At 44.5% G+C, this 20,906-nt stretch overlaps 2 protein-coding genes and 1 long non-coding RNA gene across 3 annotated transcripts in view; 2 read left to right on the top strand and 1 right to left on the bottom strand.

Annotated features, from left to right (window-relative positions):
* The window catches only part of TRPM1 (transient receptor potential cation channel subfamily M member 1), a 64,158-nt gene extending 52,174 nt beyond the window's left edge, over nucleotides 1-11,984 (top strand). The window contains exons 20-26 of the mRNA XM_027903667.1: nucleotides 592-720; nucleotides 1,433-1,684; nucleotides 2,271-2,463; nucleotides 5,251-5,395; nucleotides 7,416-7,615; nucleotides 8,705-8,837; nucleotides 10,649-11,984. Coding sequence (XP_027759468.1) covers nucleotides 592-720; nucleotides 1,433-1,684; nucleotides 2,271-2,463; nucleotides 5,251-5,395; nucleotides 7,416-7,615; nucleotides 8,705-8,837; nucleotides 10,649-11,924 — 2,328 coding nt within the window. The 3' untranslated portion in view covers nucleotides 11,925-11,984. The remainder of the gene's footprint in view (nucleotides 1-591; nucleotides 721-1,432; nucleotides 1,685-2,270; nucleotides 2,464-5,250; nucleotides 5,396-7,415; nucleotides 7,616-8,704; nucleotides 8,838-10,648) is intronic.
* On the bottom strand, nucleotides 2,428-20,719 carry LOC114067913. The gene is made up of 3 exons (XR_003573492.1): nucleotides 20,605-20,719; nucleotides 7,422-7,568; nucleotides 2,428-2,963 (listed from the first exon to the last, which is right to left on the bottom strand). It is a non-coding gene; the product is annotated as an uncharacterized LOC114067913 (long non-coding RNA).
* The window catches only part of MTMR10 (myotubularin related protein 10), a 34,486-nt gene continuing 34,069 nt past the window's right edge, over nucleotides 20,490-20,906 (top strand). Inside the window, exon 1 of the mRNA XM_027903674.1 lies at nucleotides 20,490-20,629. Coding sequence (XP_027759475.1) covers nucleotides 20,576-20,629 — 54 coding nt within the window. The 5' untranslated portion in view covers nucleotides 20,490-20,575. The remainder of the gene's footprint in view (nucleotides 20,630-20,906) is intronic.

Below are 20,906 nucleotides of genomic sequence, written 5' to 3'. Positions count from 1 at the left end.
ACCTGGGAGGTCATAATAATATATAGGTTTTTAGTTTTAGCACCTTGTAATCACAAAACACTGCACTGATTCCTTTCTGCTGCCTGTATTAATAATCTAAATCCAGAATTACTATTTAATTTCAAAGAGAAGTATTCAGCACGATTTCACAGGGTAAAGAAATTGCTTTTTTGTAGATTAAAAAAGTCTCAGGCACAAATGGCCTGATTTAGAGGGCTTTAGAATTGCTGTTTTGCTTCCTTGAACAAATGAGATCATTCAGCTGCCTGGATCATGTGTTCCACACATCTCTGATTCCTCCAGCTGCTGGAGGCCTGTGGGCTCTGCCAGCCTGCCTGGCAGCTCTGGAGGGGCACTGCAGGAGTCCTGCTTCCTTCAGAGCAGAACATCTTCCTTCCTGGGCAAGGAAGGGTCTTCAGCAGCTGAATATTTCACACAGAGCCTCAACTATGGCTTTGTGCATGTGTGAATGTCACAATGAGCAAAATGAGTGGGGAAATGAATGCAGGAGGCTTTGAATACTGCCTGACTGTGGAAGAATCCTGGGATTTGTCACCTAGAATACAGAAAGGATTTCTTTTTTCTTTGTAGATATCGTACCTTGGTTACTTGATGTTATTTAATTATATCATCTTGGTGCGGATGGAGCGGTGGCCATCGGTCCAGGAATGGATTGTCATCTCCTACATTGTGACCTTGGCTCTGGAGAAAGTGAGAGAGGTAAAGTCTGACCATGCCCACACCTCCCAGCCCTGACAACGGTAATGCATGGACTTGTGCTCAGGGTTGAGAAGCCAAATACAAGAGAGAAGATTCCCCTTTTCCCAGTCCCAAAGTGCCCTGTCACTGCAGAGTTACAACCCTTCTCTAACCCATTTCCATGCATTAACCCCTTCTCTCCCTGGGCACAAACTCAGGCAGAGGTGCCCTGTGTTCAGTGTATTTCATGACAAGGGGCAGCAGTTGTGAGCTGAAAGAAAGTGGGTTTCAATTGGACAGAAAGAAGAAATTGTTTATAATGAGGGTGGGCAGGCCCTGGCACAGGTTTCCCTGAGAAGCTGAGGATGCCCCATCCCTGGAACTATCCAGGGCCAGATTGGATGGGGATTGGAGCAACCTGGGCTGGTGGGAGGTGTCCCTGCTGATGCCAGGGTGTTTGGACTGGATGCTCTTCATACATCCCTTCCAACACAAACCATTTCATGATTCTATGAAAAGGAAATCTTGCCTGCCAGTAATTAAAATATTCTTGCTTGAAATAAATTCTTCTGACAATGAGGGGGTCTCAGACACCTGTTGCACATGACATGTTTCTGGTCTTTTCTCATGAACATTACTTCAAAAATGTAAGTTGGAGTTTTTCCTAATGATTTCTGTGTTAAATGTTTTTCTTATGTTTTTTGTTTGTTTGTTTGTTTGTTTTTTATTTCAGATTCTGATGTCAGAGCCTGGCAAGCTGAGCCAAAAAGTCAAAGTTTGGCTCCAGGAATACTGGAATATTACTGACCTGGTGGCTATTTCAGTATTTATTATAGGAGCAATTCTTCGCCTGCAGAACCAGCCTTACATGGGTTATGGCAGAGTGATTTACTGCGTAGATATCATTTTCTGGTACATCAGAGTACTGGACATCTTTGGTGTGAACAAATATCTGGGACCTTACGTCATGATGATTGGAAAGATGGTTAGTGCCTGAATTGCTATGAATGATGTATTTCAGAGCTTCATGGGGAACTCAATTCCTTTCTGCTTTAGAAGGAGGGTTTCCATCGAGAGGGACTCTGAATAAAGCCTGGGAAAAGTTGCCATGTGAATGTCACACACACTCAAGATGTAGTAAGTCTTGCAGTAACAGATTGCAGATACACCAGGATCACCCACAAAACCATCAGTTGTGGGCAGGAAATGATGAAGAGCTGATCTAACAGTTACTGTGCAACCCCAGAAGAGACCTGTGCCGAGAGCACAGCACAGTGCACTTGATGCGAAGGAGTACAGGGATAGCAAAGACTTCAGCATTTAAAGTATAATAATAAAATAAAAATTATTAAAAATAATATTAAAATAAAAATATAATTATAATTCCTTTAAATAACTGGGGGTTTCTGCATTTTTATATGTGCCTAATTCCTGAGCAGTAGAAGGTCAGTGACCAGTGTGGGGAGGATTGTCTGCTGGTGTTGCCTCGTTTCAGGAGTGCTGGCACACACCCCTATGGTGCTGCTGTGCCATCTGGGGTGACCAGACCTCTCTGTGCTCCGTCCCTGCAGATGATTGACATGCTGTACTTCGTGGTCATCATGCTCGTGGTCCTGATGAGCTTCGGGGTGGCCCGCCAGGCCATCCTGCACCCCGACGAGGAGCCGTCCTGGAGGCTGGCGCGGAACATCTTCTACATGCCCTACTGGATGATCTACGGAGAGGTGTTCGCTGACCAGATAGACCGTAAGAGTAGAATTCATAGTAAGAGTCTGTTTCCTGTTTCTGAGGCAGATGATCAGATCCAAATTAAAGACTTTTTCTCTTAATTTGGAGGCAGTGTTTTCTCCTTATGATTACGTTGTTGTTGTTTTCTTGTGACCCACCTGGGACAGAACAATTTTCTGTTCCCCACCTGCATGTCTTGCCTCTCAGTTTATATTCAAATTCAGTTAACACTGACAGTGATACAGTCTGGAGGATTCTCCTGTCCAGGAGTATAACAGTGTTAAGATCCCTGTTTACTTGCAGGGATCAACAAAGATCATTTTGAAATGTTCTTCTGAACCAAAGTTTTACCAGTAGTTCCAAGAGAAGAAGAAAAACATAAATACCTTGCACAGGAAGTTAAAACACACATATCCTTTCATCTCCAGCTCACAGCACAGGCAAGGAGCTCATGCATTTTTACTCTCATCCATGCATCTGTCTGCTTTCAGAAATATTTCCATTTCATGAATCACCAGTGTTCTTCTTTTCTACACCTGTGGGAAAACAAAACTCTGCTTGATTAGCTTTGGGTGAGGAAATAGCCTTTCTTATAAAAAAACCTGCATAGTTTAAGAAAATGGCTGTTAATGTTTGAAAGGAGATGGAAACTGTCCTGTTACTGCTAATTGTGAGTTAATATTGCAGATTTGTCCGACAGTCAATGTGCAGCTGGCCTCCTCTAGTGTGTATCCTGTAGTCTGCACTTTACCTGAAATAGTTCAAGCTGCTGTTGCAGCTCTGTGTGGGTGTTCTTTCAGTCATTTGCATATACTGACAGGTAGGAAGGTGGAAGGCTGATGAACCTGGAGGTCTGCCTTCAAAAACCATAAAGATCTATCCTCAAGGGAAGCTTTTACACCAAATGTCACTACAATGCACTTCAAATGCTTAGAAAGGAATAAAATGGCATTGCTCTGTTTCTGAACAGTGTAGCCTGTTGCAAAAATCATATCCTCTTTGTTTTCCCAATGAATGCTTGTCTCATTAGTGGAACTTATGATACAGTAAATTACTTGATGAAATGAAAGGTCAAGGCAATCATTCACTGTCTGATAGTGCAGGTTTGGTGCACAGGAGAGGTCCTGAGCTTCTCCAGGCTCAGAAATGGGTCAGAGAAGCCTGGTTGAGTTTCTTTCAATAGTGTGAGTTTTCTTGCAATCAGCATTTAGGAACTGGCAAACAATTATCCATACTGGTCAAAATGGGCTGTAATGATACTGATGTTATTACAGTGTACAACATCTTGACTATTAATGGAAACATAGCTATTCAAAAGAAACATCTGACAGACTGAAAGGCTGGTTCTTAAAAAAAAAAAAGGAAAGATAAAAAAGGGAGGATATGTTTCCATAATAGCTAAAAGAATGATTTTGTGTGATAGTTTCGAGTTGTTTCGTGTTCGTGGTGACACCAGTTTTGTTTAGTTGCCTGAAATATCTTGCATATTTAAATGATCATCTGCCAGGAGCATTTTGTGATATTTTATGACTGTCATTAATTTGCTGCCATATGTAACACTTGGGGGAAACAGCATGCAAAGGAAATTGCAGAATGCAATGCATTTTTACCAAAGACATTGTTTTTAGGCACATATCTCTACTGTTCTGACATCTGAGTTGCTTATCTTTTCTTGGCAGCAGAACTGTGTTTTCAGTTGGGTTTTTCGGGGTTGTTTCTTTATTATTCCCTCTCTTTCTCTGCTTGCCTCCTTTCCTCTTTGGTTGCTGGGAATGCTCTTCAGTCTACGCCATGGAAATCAATCGTAAGTGTCTGTGGGGAGCTGATTATCTCATTAGCTGAATATGTTCATTAATCTTTTTCTTGACTAGTTTCTCACATTTTAATTATAGAACTCATCCAGTACTCAGATGTGAATCTTGTCTTATCTACTGTAACACTTTCATTTGAAAATAAGCAGAGGAAAAACATTTTATTTTAATACTGAGTGCAGATCAGAGGTTTTAATTGGGTTTATGTGGTTGTAAGACTTGTTTCTAGTACACCAACAGTAAAATAATCAAGCTTTTTAAATTATGATGCATAAGTGGTGTTGTAGAACTAATTCCCTTTGATTAGGTAGATACAATGTTACTGGGGGTTTGTCAGTACTTTCACTGGTCCTTTTGAATAAAATCACAATTTTATACTTAACATTTATACTATTCTTAGGAAATCCTGGAAAAATATAGGTCTGATGTTTGGGAAGCAAGTAAAATAAATATTATTAATTATAGTCTAAATATCTCTTTCAGTCCACAGGAAATAAGATTAGTCTGTTTTCAAATTAATTAAAATGTTTTTCAGGTGAGGTTGAAACACTGAGGTTTTTTGCAGAACATTTAAAAACACTGTGTTTTCTGGTCACATAAACTAAATCTGTGATGACTTTCATGTCAGACTTGGTATTTGCTAAGATTTCAGCTGAAGAACCTGTGGCTGATAAACACTTTACCTGCTACTGAATGGTTCCAAAAGCTAGCCTTGTGTTTGCAATCAGGTATGCTGGCACCTACAGACAGAGCAAACCTGCTGCATTTACCCAGAGAAAGCCACATTGTACAGCAAATTTGGAGCTGCCTGTCTCTTCACTAATACAGGAAATTGTTTTTAGAAGCTGTAGGTAGAAGCAGAATTTGAAGTAGAAATTACACATACTTGCTACTGGAAATAAACTGACAAAATCTGGCAAATTTTATGCATGTCTCATCATTAAATAAATGGAAATAGTGTTTTTAAATATCAGGCAGTTTGTGAAAAATGTCTTTCCTGTTTTTTCTGCAGCTCCCTGTGGGGACAATCTCTATGATGATGATGGTAAACGCCTCCCTCCGTGTATACCAGGGGCCTGGCTCACTCCTGCCATCATGGCCTGTTACCTCTTGGTGGCAAATATCCTGCTGGTAAACCTGCTGATTGCTGTCTTCAAGTACGTAAATGATCATGGATCTTTTTCTTATTGTTGTTTCTTATTTCTTAGAGAACCCATCAACTGATTTTGCAAGAGTTTGGTTTCAGAGTCTGCTCTGGGTATGACTGGCACAGCCTGGCAGTGTGAACACTGGGCAGGAGGGCAGGAAAGGTGCCTTTAGTTTGCCAGCAGGTGCAGTCATGTACAGGGGACAATCTGGCTCCCTGCAGTTACCTGTTAATGGATAGTGACAGGCCTCAGGATTGCTCTGGAAAGAGGAGAAACAGGATCCATGAAAGCTGCTCCATCCAGGATAAAGCCCATGGAGCCACTGGCTCTGCCATGGAACGGCACAAACATCTCAGCCTCCAAAGCAGGAGGCATTCCCACTACACCAGCTGGCTTTTCTGCATTCTTCCTGTTTTGTTTTTCATTTAGAAAAGGAAAATAGGGCCTTGCAGAATTCTTAGAAGACCCAAAAAAAGATTCTGTATTGCCTGAACCAACAGGAAGGATGGCTACCCATTGTCAAAGTCTGTGGCCAAGCAGTGTGCACTATCTATATTTATCTCTATATTTAGTCTACTCTGGAGTAAAATTACATCAATTTCTGCTGCTTGTTCTTCCTACCTACTGTTCCACTGCATGGTTTTCCTCTCATGACCTCGGGATTAGAAAAGAAAAAAAAAGGAATAACTCCTTGCTGGTAATACTTTCTGAACACTCCACCTGAGAAGAGCAGGTGATCCATTTTTGCTGTTGGCACAGGTAGCTGATGTCACAACACAAAAATAGCCCAGCTGTGCCCAGAAGGTGCGGCCCACAGAGCCTGTCTTTCATTGGATGGAGGGAGCTTAAAAGGTCAGGAATTTCCAAGCGCTGGAATGCCAGTGCTGAGCAGAAGGGAAGGCTCTTACAATGGCAGCTATTATTGGCTGAAGGACCAAGGAATCAGCACTTTGGGAAGTAGGTCATGCTGTTAACTCCTGCCAGCCCAGCGGGGTGCAGGGGCTGGGATCCTGCTGGAAAGCAGACACAGAATGAAGGTAGATTGTTATTTATCACTGGTAAATAACCTCATGTACCTAACCTAGAGAAAGCAAAAGCTCTGTGCACGCAGGAATTCTTTGGTTTCAGAGAGATGTTTTAACTGGTTTTATGAATGGAGATACTCTAAAGCACATGAAGTTAGAAAAGAAGTGGACAGAAAATATAAAAAAGGAAGTGCAAATATACATCTCCATCATACAAGTGGAGTGAGCTGTCTGAGAATACTTTGAAATACCTTGGAAAGTTTTTTCAAAGACAGAATATCAAGTCTGTTTTCCCTTAGTTGGTATTTCATAACCGTGACTATTGTTATCCCTGGATTGAATACTATCACTTATATTCCTTCATATCCACTGAATTTCAAAATAAACCATCTTTACAATGCACCTTATTTTGCTGTAAAAATGAAGAGGCTGCCAAGAATAAATTTCTTTACAAGAATATGCACCACGTTTTCAAGTCAGAAGTTTGAGTGAACAAAGTTTAAATTTAGGACATTTTGTGAAACTTGAAAAGTCTTCTATGTAGGTCAAGCTGATTAACATATTAAAGGCAAACTATGTGAAGCTTCTGAGTTTAGCATGCAAAATACTTTTCAGGGATTTAATACTTTGTGTAGCATCAAATACTGGCGTGTGGTAAAAGAAATAGTTCATAACCAAGCCCCAGAATAGCAATTCTGTGATGCACAGATTGTGCAAGTCTCCTTTCACTGACACCTAAAGGATTTCTGCAGCAGGAGCAAGTGATCCCAGAGGGCTGTTCTGGGGGTGCAGAAGGGCTGCAGAGCACCTGCTCTTTGCTGCCCTCAGAAGCAGTGAATTCATGAATTCAGTGAATTGTCAGTTCAGTGGCACTGACGAGGAGCTGAACCAAGCAGGTGCTGTGGCTCCATGTTGTCATTTAGCTGCTGCTTTTTTAACAGAGTACTTGCTCGATGCTACGTGAAATTAGGAACCTGATAGCAACTGTACCCGTTTCCTTTCAGCAATACTTTCTTTGAGGTAAAATCGATATCCAACCAAGTGTGGAAGTTCCAGCGGTACCAGCTGATCATGACGTTCCACGACCGGCCTGTGCTGCCACCACCCATGATCATCTTCAGCCACATCTACATCATCATCAAGAGGATCTGCTGCCGCTGCAAGAAGGGAGATGGGGACCAGGATGAGCGGGACAGGGGACTGAGTACGTGAGAAATCTTCTCTAAACTGAGCTCTTTGCACCCTCTCAGCAGAAAGCCCCAGCTTGCCCAGCACTGAACTCTTTGGTTCAGGTGTACAATCGAGTGGATTTGCAGGAGACAGTGGGGGCCAAGATTTGTATCATGTTAACAGCTCTTGGGCTCGGGGGCATCTGAGAACATGCAATTTTATGATGCTAATGAAGACTTTCTTTAATGTGCTTTCCTGAAACAGTGCGATGGTATCCACTCAATCCAGTGGGTTACCAAGTTCTAGCAAAGTCCATGTTGGGAAGGGCAAGTAGGAAATTGAGAAGAAAGGATCCCAGTTTCAAATGTCATCTAGAGTGTCATCTCTGTGATTGTAAGCAACCTGTGACTAAGAGTATTCCCACTATCATTTGGAGATTTATCTGTCATTTCACAGGAGAACTGTGAGGAGACTTCTCCTAACCTACCCTGTAACTGTTAATTATTATTTTCATTATATACCTCATGGAAATAATCACATATTCACAATTATCCCTATATTTCTGCATGTCACAGGAAACATTTTTGCACAATAGGAAAAAAAAAAAAAAAGGAAAAAGTTAAATGGAACTCTCCTTCCAAATGCAAAGAGACAAATCCACATAAAGGATAAAATGTTCCCAAGAACTTATATTCCCCTTGGGTTTTTCTTAGATGATTATAAATTTCTGAACATCGTATCCAAAGAATATCTGTGAACAATCTGTTAGTTTATGTGTTGCCTGCAACAATATTTCAGTGAAGGAACACTTAAACTGGCAGAGCTTGCCTTAGTCTTTGTCTTGTAAAGGCTGCTCAGTTTGTTCAAGGCACGGCACTTGCTGGTAAGAAGTGCAGAAGTCACTGAGAACACACAAGCCCCAGTGGATGGTCAGTGATTCCACTGCCCTCACAGCTGGGCCTGTCTCTGGCTACCTGCTCATTCCCTGGTTAAAAAATCAGCTGTCCATTCAGTGCAGGAGCACAGTCTGCAATGTGCCCATGTCCAAAATAAACTGCCAAACTGAATTTAAATTGACTACCAGAAGTTCAGAAAAACTCCTATTTTGTTCTCTTTTGCACAGAGTTATTTCTGAATGATGAAGAGCTAAAAAAACTGTACGAGTTTGAAGAGGAGTGTGTAGAAGAATACTTCCAGGAGAAAGAGGATGAGCAGCAATCCTCCAACGATGAACGCATCAGAGTTACTTCTGAAAGGTACTATTATAAGGAAAAAACCCACACCATTTTTCTGGAACAGTATTTGCTTTTTTGTATCTCTTTGTAACCACAGTTGAGTTAAAAAACAAAGATTCAGATCTTGAAGAAAACCACCCGAACTCAGAAGGTGATCTGAATCCCAGGTAAGTATTGTGAGCAGGTGCATCTGTCACAAGAGCAAGCTTGGTGTTGTTCCTGCTGGTGTGTCACTGAGTCTGCTGGTTTGGGTAGCTTTGTTGTAAGAGTGAATTTTTTTACCTCTCACCCATCTGAGGATCACAGTTAGAATTTCTATCTATCTGAGTTTCCAGCAGTTCATCCAACCATGAGAAACATGTTGGAAATTAATGACAAAAGCGCTGAAGGTTCTTCCCTTGGACCTGTGGTTTACACTGAGGTCTGGCACCCACAGCTGCTGAATTTCTAATTTCTGCCACAGATTATCTGGGAAGCTTTGAACAAGGCATTCAGCATGAACTTCCCCTTTTAAAAGGCAGGGAATATTCTCATGTAAATCATGAGGCTATTCTGAGGCCTAGGTAAGGTTTGCATGTTGCTGTGTAAGCACACAGTGGTAATGGCAGCAGGGCTTTGTTACCAGGTCACTGCTCCCAAAGCCTCTGCCTGTTCTGGTAGGACCTGTAAGTAACTCAGGAGATGGGGGGTTTTGTCACTTCCTTGAAATGATGAAAAATTCTCCCTGTAATAAAAGTTATACACAGTTTAAACCCTCTTTCACCTCAATCTACTACATGGTATTCTGATGATGAAGTACTCCATATACATATTTCTCTATATATCTGTATACATCTATATCAATATTTATATATATCTTCCTTTTAACATTTCTTTTAAAATAGCTCTGTGAGCCATATAATTCTTTAACAGCTAAGTATCTTTCTCTTGACAGAGGCCCTGAGCATCTTGCATTATTAAATGTGAAATTTGAGACTAGAGAAGGAAATTAAATCTGCTCCATGTATTTGAGTAGTTTCTCTCTCACTCTATCCATGGCTATTTGTCAAAATCCTTGGTATTGTGGCAGAGAATAAAGCAAGGCTGGTAAGCCTGACTGATTTTCTATGGTCTATGGCCACAAAGCAGATTTGCTTATTTCTCATGGCTTCTTGCTCCAGATGCTTCATCATCTTTTGTGTGTGAGAGCAAAAGGATGTGATTTCATTTCCACAGTTGATTTACTAGGTCCCTAAGTCACATTCTAATGAATTACTTTTATATGCATTTTTCTAGTACCATCACATCCATTATGATATAAATGATAAGAGAAAATGGGAAAAAGTGCTATTGTAATTGAGCTGGATGATAGTTCCACTGCCTTCAGCTGATACAGAATAGAAGGGTATTTCAAGAGCTAAAGCAATCTCATCAACACCAGCATATGTTCTCTCTCATACAGCTGCAAAACCTGGTTTGCAACATGCTTTGATGCTATTTTAAGTCGCCCTGGGAGCATGTCATTAGAAAGTGCTTTTCATGTAATTAACTGATGCTTCCCAGTGAAAGGACAGCTGAGCGTGCGGTGGGTGGCATACACAGAAGTGTTTATATAGACTGTCCCTAAGGGCTACAGCTCCTGGACTCCTGGCAGGGCAAAGTTCAAATAGCCCTCTAATACAGTGTGTGGAAAGCACAGATAACAAGAAAATGCACATGTTCTGATGCTGCACAGAGGCAAAGAGACTGAGGCAGGGTATGTACCTCACCTGGGCCTTAGGGAGGAATGGGGAGCTGGGAGCCTTTAATGGGTTACTGGCTCTGGTCTGTGCTTCCTCTCTTGTACCCCACAGAGTTGAAAACATGGCCATGAGGCTCGAGGAAGTGAATGAGAGAGAGCATTTTATGAAAGCTTCTCTGCAAACAGTGGACCTCCGTCTGTCCCAGCTGGAAGAGCTGTCTGGCCGGATGGTGAATGCCCTGGAGAAGCTGGCGGGCATCGACAAGTCGGAGCTGACGTACCCGCGCTCGCGGGCCTCGTCCGAGTGTGACGCTGCTTACCTGCTGAGGCAGAGCAGCGTCAACAGCTCCGACGGCTACAGCCTGTACAGGTACCAGGTGGGGGGGGACGAGCTAACCCTGGATGACAGCACTCCTATGTCACCAGCCATGGCCATGAGGAGGAAAGCCCACTCCATTGGCACCAGAGAGGATGGAACAGACTCAAGAATGCTGGTTCCAGAACACCACGGCAGTCCCCATCACAGCCCTAGTGCTAATGCAGTCACCACAGCAGAGCACAGTAAATCTACACTAGATATTGCACAGAGTGATTCCACACCCCTTTCTCGGTCAGGTGGCTCGGGGGATGAAAAGCAGACGATTTTCAGTAGCAATGGAATGATCCCTCAAAGTATAAACCAGATGGATGCTGTTCCAAACAGTCAGTCAGCAGCAGGACCGGATTTTCAGAACACTCAGTTAAAAGTAGAACGTACCAAGTTAGAAGCCACCATCTCTTATCCCTTGGAAAAATCTAAAGCAGTGCGCTACTTCCCTCCTGAAACTTTCAGTGCTTGTCAAACCACCATGATGAAGTCAAGGAGCTTTATATTTGCACAAGGGGGGACGCTGGTTGGAGGAGTTAACAACTGGACCACAGAGTACAGCACCATTATGGACCAGGTGTGCCCTTCCACCATTGAACACTGGGCCACAGAGTGGAAATACGAAGTTGAGCAGCAGCTTTCTCAGGAACGGCCTCCAGAGTACCCCGGGCTTGTCTCTGAAGCAGAAAGGCAAGCAGAGGAGAAGCAGTTACAGATGGACACAGATGATGACAGTAATGCTGGTGAAGCAGGTGTGAGTGCCTCTTACACCCCTATGCCTGCCCCTGTCAAGGCTGAGAAAGAGAATTTACTGTCAGTGAAGCCAGAAAGGACTCCTGGGCTCCCACCAGTACGTTCCAAGAGTTTGCACAGCCATTCTCGGAAAGCCAAGTCTGTAAAGGACAAATTAAAAAGACCAGGACATGCCAGCAGTGTGACTAATCTGGTTGGACCCTTTGGCAGTGCAAGAGAAGAACAGAAATCTAGGCAAGAAAATGCATCCACAGAAACTGAATGTTAAAGTGGCTTATGGCCCTGCTTCACTGACAGTCAAGACAGCAGCATGGCTAATTGAACAAATTATGGATTTTAAAATTAATTTATACGGAAGAATTTTGGATATTTTTGTTTCTTTCCTTTTAAACTTAATAGTTCTTATATAAAATGCTCTTAAGAGCATAAAAATGTTCTTAAATAAATGCTTGCAGGGTTGGGTGAAAGGGAGGGGTTCTGTCAGGGGCAGATAAAAGGTAGGTACAGTTCACAGATGCTGACAATATAGACCTTTCTTTTTGCCATTTCAGCCTCCCTCATAAGCTCATTTACTGACAAGCTCTTTATGAAAGCTCTTACAGGAAGCACAATATTGTAATAATTTAAATTTTTTTTTTCTTTTTTTTTATTGGAAGACTTCTTAAACTTATACCAGCCCACTTATGCAGCTGGTTTCTTTGTGGCCATGGGGTTTCTTTGTGGCCATGGGGTTTCTTTCAGATCAAAACAAAATTGTTGAAGGCAAGGAAAAATTATGCAGTCCCTTCTTTCCCTTCTAATTTCATGCATGCTGCTTAGCTTCCCCTTCAGAATGGCCCAACATAGCAGTTTTTATCCACTAAAATAGGTCAGAGTGGTCAAATCTAGTTGTGTTTGGAGAAATCTGACCTGGAAAGCTCCATGTAGACATATTCTTAACCTGTCCTTGAATTTAATGGCCTAATCTTGCTTTTAGGGCCGCACCTGTCCTCACCCCAAGCATACTGACAGCCTTAAACTGTTGAAAAACAGTGGTGGTTGTTTCAGAATGGCTGGGGAGATTCTAAGGATGTGAAGTACATGGAGATTTTTATAACACGAATCCAAGATCTTAATTTCTTAAATGCCTGCAAGGAAAAACAAATCAAAACAAAACAGGACAGGTGTTCTGATCAGGTGAGACCAAAATGTAGCCAATCTGTTCTTGAAGCAAATCTACAATGACAAAGTGAGCGTTCATTTTGCACTCTCGTTATGACAATGCATGAGCAACAAGGAACAGTTTCCAGGAGCCAGTCTAAACAAAACATAAATTCTCCAGATGAGAACAGAAGTTCTATACCTTTCCTTGAGTAAATTTCAAAAGCAAATGTCAATGGGGAAAAGGAGTCTTTTCTATCCATGGATGACTAAGACTGGGAACCCACAGCTATTTATACAGATTTACCCTGCACACTTGTCTCAGCAGTGGCATTCTAAGTACTTGGTTTTCAGAGGTTACTTCATAATAGCATGATGTTATTTGTCTCATTCCTCCCTGTTAACTTTTAGGAATTCGGATTTCTCCAGTATTCAGCCCCTCTCTTTGCAGGGGATGCTTGTCATTGAACAGACAAGAAAGAAAATTAGTTAAAGGCATGTTACTTGTTCACAGAATACTGGTCAAAGCTTTATGCTTCACTCATTGACCACCAGACTTATTCAAGTACTATTTTGACTAGACAGAATTTATTTTTTCTCTCACCATCAGCCCCACAGTCTGCAGGGTGGGGTCCTCCTTGATAATGCTGTTTACAGCATTTTGAAATGCAGGGATGGATGGAAGGCTCTATAAATACATTGATGGCATCTGGTTTTTATTGTGTGTATTATGTTTCTGTACTCCATCCATACTTACACCTTGAAGTACTGTTACCAACCTGAATGATCGTGGGAAGTGCATGGACATTTCTGAAAGTTCAGTCATCATTTAGGATGGATTTTTGCCAGCTTGGTCTTATCAGCAGGTTTACTGATTTCACTACTGTTGGAAAACTGTTGACATTTCTCTTTTCATGTGGGTTTCTCCTTCATCTTTAGGGAACTTGGCATTTTGTAAAAACAATGACATCGGAAGTTGTTTAATTCCATGTTTACCTCTGTGTTCCCATTCTGAGCACCTGCACAGCCACTGTGGACACACTGTGTTAAAATAGCCTCCAGTTTGCCGATGCCTTTTATTGTTTGCCTGCACATCCACGGGAGGGGTTCATGAACAGACACAAAGGGATGCAGCTTTCCAGCCGTGCTAAAGCAGCAGTGTGCACTGTGGAGTGGAGTACAGTGTGCTGCATGCCTCTTGTTCCACTGGCTTTATAAAATGTGTGTTCATCAGGCTTCTGACCACTTCATTTGTTTGGCATTCACATTGAAAATTTGTCTGATAGAATGTAGATTTCAAACGGAAACATTTTACCTTTGTATTTATTTAATTCCTTTGTGTAAAAATATTTATAAAGAAACACATGAAAAATATGGTAAGTTAATTCAGTATAACAATTTTTTCACTGTAATATCCAAACGCTTCACGTACCTGTTTGCTCTTATGCAGTACATGGGCCAAATGTTTGCTAAGAAAAGTTTCTTCTTGACCATTTGCCAGTAATTTTCCATAAAATTCTTTATGTGGGGATGATTTTAAGGGCTTGGGATATTTGCTGTGCTCTTGCATAGCATGGAGTGAATGACAACCTCTCTGCCACTAAATGTGAAGTCACCACACTGGCTTTGCAGAGCCATTTCAGCCATTTTTATAAGATTCAGATATGGCTTTGTATGTGCATAGAAGACCAGCAGTAGGTTTGGAGCTCGCTAAACAGAATAATGAGCAGCACATTTGCATGTCTGCCTGCTCTCCTGAACACTGGCTGAGAGGGGGCAGGCAGAGAATTTGCATTTCTGAAGAGCCACGTTTAATACTGCTTTTCAGGAGGGTGTCCCCCCTGCACTGCTGAGTGCTGGTGACTTCACAGCAGTGTCACTGTGAATTGCACTGCCGTGACTTATTGTGTGCTTGACCTGTCGTGAGCCAGGTCGAGCTGGAAGAGTCTGTGCTCTGAGGCTGTGTCTGTGCACAGACATTTTCCTTTCCCTCAAGGCAGATATTTTAAACACAGTGACTAATTGTAATCTTCACAAAGGTAGGTTCATAACCCTCCCAGCTGATTCCATGAATTACCCCTTCCTACCTTGCATCATTCAGAGACCAGCTTAACTTTGCCCTTGCAATCCACCTGTGTTGCAGAGTCATTCTTTCCATTTTAGACACTGGATTTTGATACCTGAGAAGCAAGAAAGTCCATTTTCCATATTACTTACGAATTCATTAAAGTAGCCATTGAAAGCTCCCAACCATGGTTTCTCCATGCCGCTTCTTTGGATGCTTTCCAAGGTTCTGGGCTTGACTATTGTCTTCAGCAAACCATTTATCCATCCTTCTAAACAAAAATAAAAAGAATACAAGTATCTGCAAGGCCTTGTCAGAAAACAGGAGCTTGAGGAGGATGTGTGACCAGGGATGTTACCAGGATTATTTCCTTAGCTCTGCAGGATAATGGGACTGTGCCCTGTTAGGGTGTTCTGGGCAGTGAACCCTGACACAAGGCCAGTTTGCTGCCAAGCCATTGATGGGGAGAGGGTGAGTTTTCAGAGCAACAGCAGCTCTTGGACACGGCCCTGGGGTCCCCCATTTCACTCCTGCAGCACTGTCCTGTCCGGTGGGTCACTTCTGGTTAAACTACAATGACACTCAAAGCTGTTAGGAGCAAAAAGGAGACACACCTTGTTTGTAAAGTCGGGAGTTTACTGTTAGTGTAGTGAATTTTAACACTAATAATATGAATTATTATTAGTCTAGATCTAATAGATCTTCTAATAAGAAGAGAGGAGAGACAAAAAGAGAGGAGAGAAAAGAATGCTACTGTACTACTACAGGAAAAAATACTCAATGAGGTAAAGTTGATTTATGCACACTTCTAATTTCCACCCCTTTTCCTGAGGGTATGTGCACATTTGCTCTGGGTCTAACAGTGAGTGGCTGCAGTGGGATAGTGAGGGAATACTGTCAGCATCCCAGGTTATTTCTAGGGTTAGCATGATGTTGATGTTGTTTGTTTCTGTTTCTTTTTGCTTGCTTAGGGGCAGTTTTATGTTTGCTACAAACTTTATATCTTGGATTTCATCACTGGCCTTCAAATCCTACAATACACTTGAATTTCCTAGTCATTAGAACAATTGCTTTCCCAGCTGAACAAACGCAGGGCCTGCTGGAGGCAGGCTGGGGCAGGTTCAGACAGAGCAGCCCTGACAAGCCCAGTCCTGAGCCCTCCAGAGTCAGCAGAAAGCCCGTGGGCTGATCCTGGCAGTGACAATTAACCCCTGTTTACTGGGCCATGAGGTTACATTAGCCCTAGAGGTGTTTTCCTCTCACTGCAACCATTGCACATAAATATTCTACCACCTAAGCTGAAAACGCAGCTTAACTGGGGGGTTTGGTCCCCCACTGCAATCCAGGATCAGACAGAAAGGCGAAAGTGATGTAAGAATCTGGTTGATGGGGCCATTTAAAGGCCATTTCCACTGGCTCCAGGGACTGGGGGGTTGAGGTAGTCAAAAACCAGTACCCAGCAGCAGTTTGGATTGGCTGACAAACCACAAGACTTGGGAGAAGTAAGACAAAGACCGCAGATTTTCTTAAAACTGCAATTTTCTTTCACTTTTTTCCAACTTTCAGCCTTACCTGCAGAAGCAAAATTTGGTATGGCAGAGTGGTGCTTTGTAGCTGATGTCCTGTGCCTTTGCAATGGATGTAAGGTATGCCTTTGATAATAGACTTTAAATTATTCTTTGCAGTTGCTCAGCCAAAATATTGAAGTGCCCTGTATCCACCCTGTGCACGGTGGTGATGTTAATGAAAGGGGGATGGAGTAATTTCATGTGCCTGTTCCTCTGTTGTCTCTTCAACATGGAAACCCCTGTGAAACTGCAGTGCTTCATCCTGCACTGGAGATGCAACCATCTCCCTTTCCTTGCCCTAACTAACTGCTGTGATCAGCAAGCTGCTACCTGAGCAGACCAGCAGCCTTCAAAAATGGCCATGGAAAAAGATTGGACTGTAGTTTAGAAGCACTAGTAATGCAATAGTCACTGTCACAATCCCTGTGTGGATGGTCCAAGCCAAGGCAGAACATTGTACTGATAAATAGCACGAAATAACTCAGGGCAAGTAACCCTACAGAATGATTAACAGGAAAAGTATGCTTATGTGACATAACAAAACTCCATGTCATTCAATCTCCACACTGAAGGCCACCCCCACCTTGCAGATGTGCCTTGCAAAGGAGGCTTTTTTCCTGAGGTACCTCAAGAAACTAAAACCTCTGCATAATTTTTTGTTTGGGGGGTTTTGTATATCTTTGGCCAAGACTGTCAGAATTGCTGGTTTGCATAAATAATGACATTTTAAATATTATTCTCCTGGATCTTCATCAAGGACACTGAAGAAAGACATTTTTTTCCCAACTGCTTAATAAGTTGAAGGCACAGTGTTTTTATTCTGACAGGGAGCAGACCTGCAGGGCTGGCTCCTCACAAATCCCAGCCACAGTCCCTTCAGAGTGCAGGCCGAGGCAAGCTGGGTGCACAAGCTATTGAGGGCACAGGTAGAGAGCTGTCCAGGTAAGGGAGTGAACTGGAACACTTTCAGTGAAAAATAGAACAGACTCCATCAGTGAATGAATCCCTGACTTTGCAGGCTTGCTGTAGCTCTGGGAACGTAGCTCAGCTGGGAAGTCATTCCACATCTATGTCCTTTTGTCTGGGAGTTCAAACCAGCAATTCAACCAGACTTAGAGAGCTATGAAAACATGTGTGCTGCCATAGCAGTCCAGGCCTGGAGGAGATCAGCTGCACTGAGCCCAGTTCAGCTAGGCCAACAGCACCAGTGGCAGACGGTGGTCTAACCTGTTCTTGAACATGAGTAATGAAAGCCATTCTCTAATCTGCTGAGAGATCAAAAGGGACCACTGTGAAAATCTGTTCTGACTTAACCCCAGCCCTCACGCATTGCACAGCCCAAAAGCCTTCCCCAGCCACAGAGCTGCCTTGGGAAGTTGTACCAGAGCTTTTAGGAAGATCCCTAATCTGATGTGCAGGAAGTACAGCAGGTTATGCACCAGGGGCAGAGGTAAGCAGATAATTATCTGCACTGTAACAGTTGCACTGCATGTCCCACACCGTGTAGGGGGAGGATGTGATAGCAGGGGGGAGCAGGCCAGGCTGGTGGCAAGTGTGAGGGTCCTGGTCAGTGTAGCACGCAGGAGGTGTGGCTGAACAACAAGGTCGAGGCACAGAAAATAACTGTACTGAGTAAAAAGGGCTATTTTTTAAAATAATGAGAACAAAAATAGACATCTGCAGTGTTTTCAGTTCAGCTGGCTTTGTTGCATAGCTGTCTTCCCACCACCCTTTCAAGAGTGTTCTCACAGAAACCTGGGGCTCGGCAGAACTACTGGAAGAAAGTGAGCAATTGAGGCAAGGCTGGGATGGCCAGAGATGGGCAGGCAGTTGAGTGCACTGCCAAAAAGGAGGCAGGGCATCCAGAGGATTGCCCTCCCTGCCCTCCCCTGCCATCCCCACAACTGCCTATTGTGCCTGCCCTGCCTGCCCTGCCCTGCCCTGCCTGCCTGTCCTGCTCTGCCTGTCTGCATCCCACTGCAAGTTGTGACAGTGGACTTGCTCCTCCATAGGACTCACTTCTGTCAAATCAGCTTTTTTTCCCACTGCCATAAAACTCTTCTGGTGGCAGCTTGTGCCCCATTCCAACAGCAGTCCTCACAAATCTTGTGAGAGCTGAGTTCTGATTGTGTTTGTTCCTGTTCAGAACAGCACTGCAATGTCAATGTGTCAGTGCAGTCCTTAATGGAAATTTGGGCTATCCTATGATCATTTCCTCAGGAGTAAGATTGCTTTTGCAGCTACTCCTCAGAAGGCTCTGTGCTGATGCAGAAACACTCTTATGATTCTGATGGAGTATAAATAATTGTCATTTTTAATATCACTGGCAGATTTGCTATATGCAATTTCGAGTCTGGCAGATTTGGGCAGTTTCTGCTTTATTCCTCACCCCCTCACTTTCTTTTCCCCCTTTTCTGATTTTAATTCCCCTTCAACAATGTTCTGAATATGAACAAAAAACTTTCAAGAAGGGTAAGGATGAGAGCAACCCCCAGAGTATCAAACATCCAGGGGATTTAGGGTGTGACAGGGCAGGTCGGCAGCAGGAGAGGAGCTGTGCCTTCTCTCCCAGCACTGTCAGGCTCTCCACACCAGCAGCAGCACCTGCAGCTCAGTTCACTCTGCAGTGGATGGGCTGGGGCTGAGCCATGCCAGGCTCGGTAATGCCACTTACACAAGGACCTTTGCAGCATAAAAGTAATATATGTGAAATTGGAGGATAAAGTGAAGGGAACTGTCTGCCAACACCAAATAGCATGGGGCCTTTGTGCAGGGAGGTGCATTTGTTTTAAAAAGCACACAGTGGGGATTTTTTTTATCTTCTCTACCTACAAGTCCAGGAGCACTGTGGTGTTCTGGAGGTGCTTGTTGATCTCTTCCCTGGGCTATTGAACAGCATTAAGCATATGAGCTTCTTCAGTCTAGGCAGGTGCCAGGGGATTGTCTCCCCCCTCACTGTTCAATCAAACCTTCCTGCTGGCACCAGTGGGGCATCTCACCTAAGCTGTGAAATCAAGATTGTGCCCCAAAGCCTGTTCTTTCATTGAATGCCCACCCTCTGATTTCACCAAAAAATCCCAGGGGCTAAAACGCAGTGCAATGTGTTTTCTATCAGTGAGGGAAGACCTTGACCCTGCAGCTGACACCGGGTGCTGCATGTGTCATCCTGTGTCTAAAAATGTGACCATTTTTCTGGAGCCTTCTAGTCTTTGGTGTCGATATTTGAACCCAAACTCTCCCCCTTCCTTAGATCTCTCAGCTGATGGACTGTGTAGTCCCAACCTAGGGATCTCCATTAAACTACCTTTCCATCCAAACTGTAGGAGGTATTTCCACTGCAAAGGCCAAGTCCCCTGCAGTCAATGCTCACACCAACACCTGCAGCACGGCCCTCAAGGGTGCCATGGGCCACTGAGCAAACGTGAGCAGCCACTCCAGAGAGACAGCAGTGATGGGTTTGGGCAGCTCACGTGGATGACCGTGTTATTTCCACATTCCGGAGAAGCTCAGGTGGGCAAACCAGGAGTGCCCGGGAAGCTCGGAGGGCAGGCGGACACCATGCACACCCCCATGCCAAGGGTGGCCGTGGGAGAGCTCTGAGGCAGCAGCTGATTCACAGAGCGCTGAGGGGCTGGAATGGGCCTTAAAGATCACCCAGTCCCCAAACCACCTCCTCCTCCACCAGGCCGCTCAAGGCCTTCCCCAGCCCAGCCTCGGTCACTCCAGGCCGCGGCATCATCCCCTGTGCCAGCGGCCTCACCCCGCTCTCCCCGCCCCGTGCTGGAGCCGGATTTTCACCGGCGACAAACCCCGCAAGTCCCCTCTATGGTCCCAGATCCCTGTGGGACCTGTGGGATCGCTGCGCTCCGGGACCCGCCCCACAGCCCGCCCAAGGCCCGCCGTGAGGGAAAGGCCCAGGCCGCGGCCCGCGCCGAGCCCAGCCGGGGCTGCCCATCTCGGTGGCTCCTCCCTGGGGGAAGGAGGGGAAGCCGGAGAAGGAGGAGGAGGAGGAGGAGGAGGGCCCCGGGGCCGCCCCCGCCGTGTGACGGGAGCGCAGCCCCCGAGCGGGCGCCGGGCCTGAGGCGGCGGGGTCGGCACCATCTGCGGGGCCCGGCCCGGCCCGGCCCGGCCCGCCAGCAAGACACCATGTTCTCCCTCAAGCCGCCCAAACCCACCTTCAAATCGTACCTTCTTCCTCAGGTAACCGCGTTTTGCTGCCGTTTATCGTCCTGCCCCGGGCCGGGCACAAAGCCCCGAGCCGGGCACAGCCCCGGGCCGACCGGCCCGGGGCTGTGCCCGGCTCGGGGGTTTGTCCCCGGCCCGGGGTTGTTGCCTGGCCCGGTTTTGTTGCCTGGCCCGGGGATCACAGAGCGGGGAGATTTCGTCTCATCGGGGTGTGCACTTGACACACCGCCTTATTTTTATGTTTATTTCTCCCGAGCGGGCACGCAGAAGAAGCGCTCGGAGCTGCCGTCGC

This window comes from Empidonax traillii, unplaced genomic scaffold (genome assembly GCF_003031625.1).
Source record: "Empidonax traillii isolate 1590-97213 ecotype Southwest subspecies unplaced genomic scaffold, ASM303162v1 scaffold990:size286031, whole genome shotgun sequence".
Lineage (NCBI taxonomy): Eukaryota > Metazoa > Chordata > Aves > Passeriformes > Tyrannidae > Empidonax > Empidonax traillii.
Note: the sequence above shows the minus strand (reverse complement) of the source record. Positions and strands in the feature narration are given on the sequence as shown.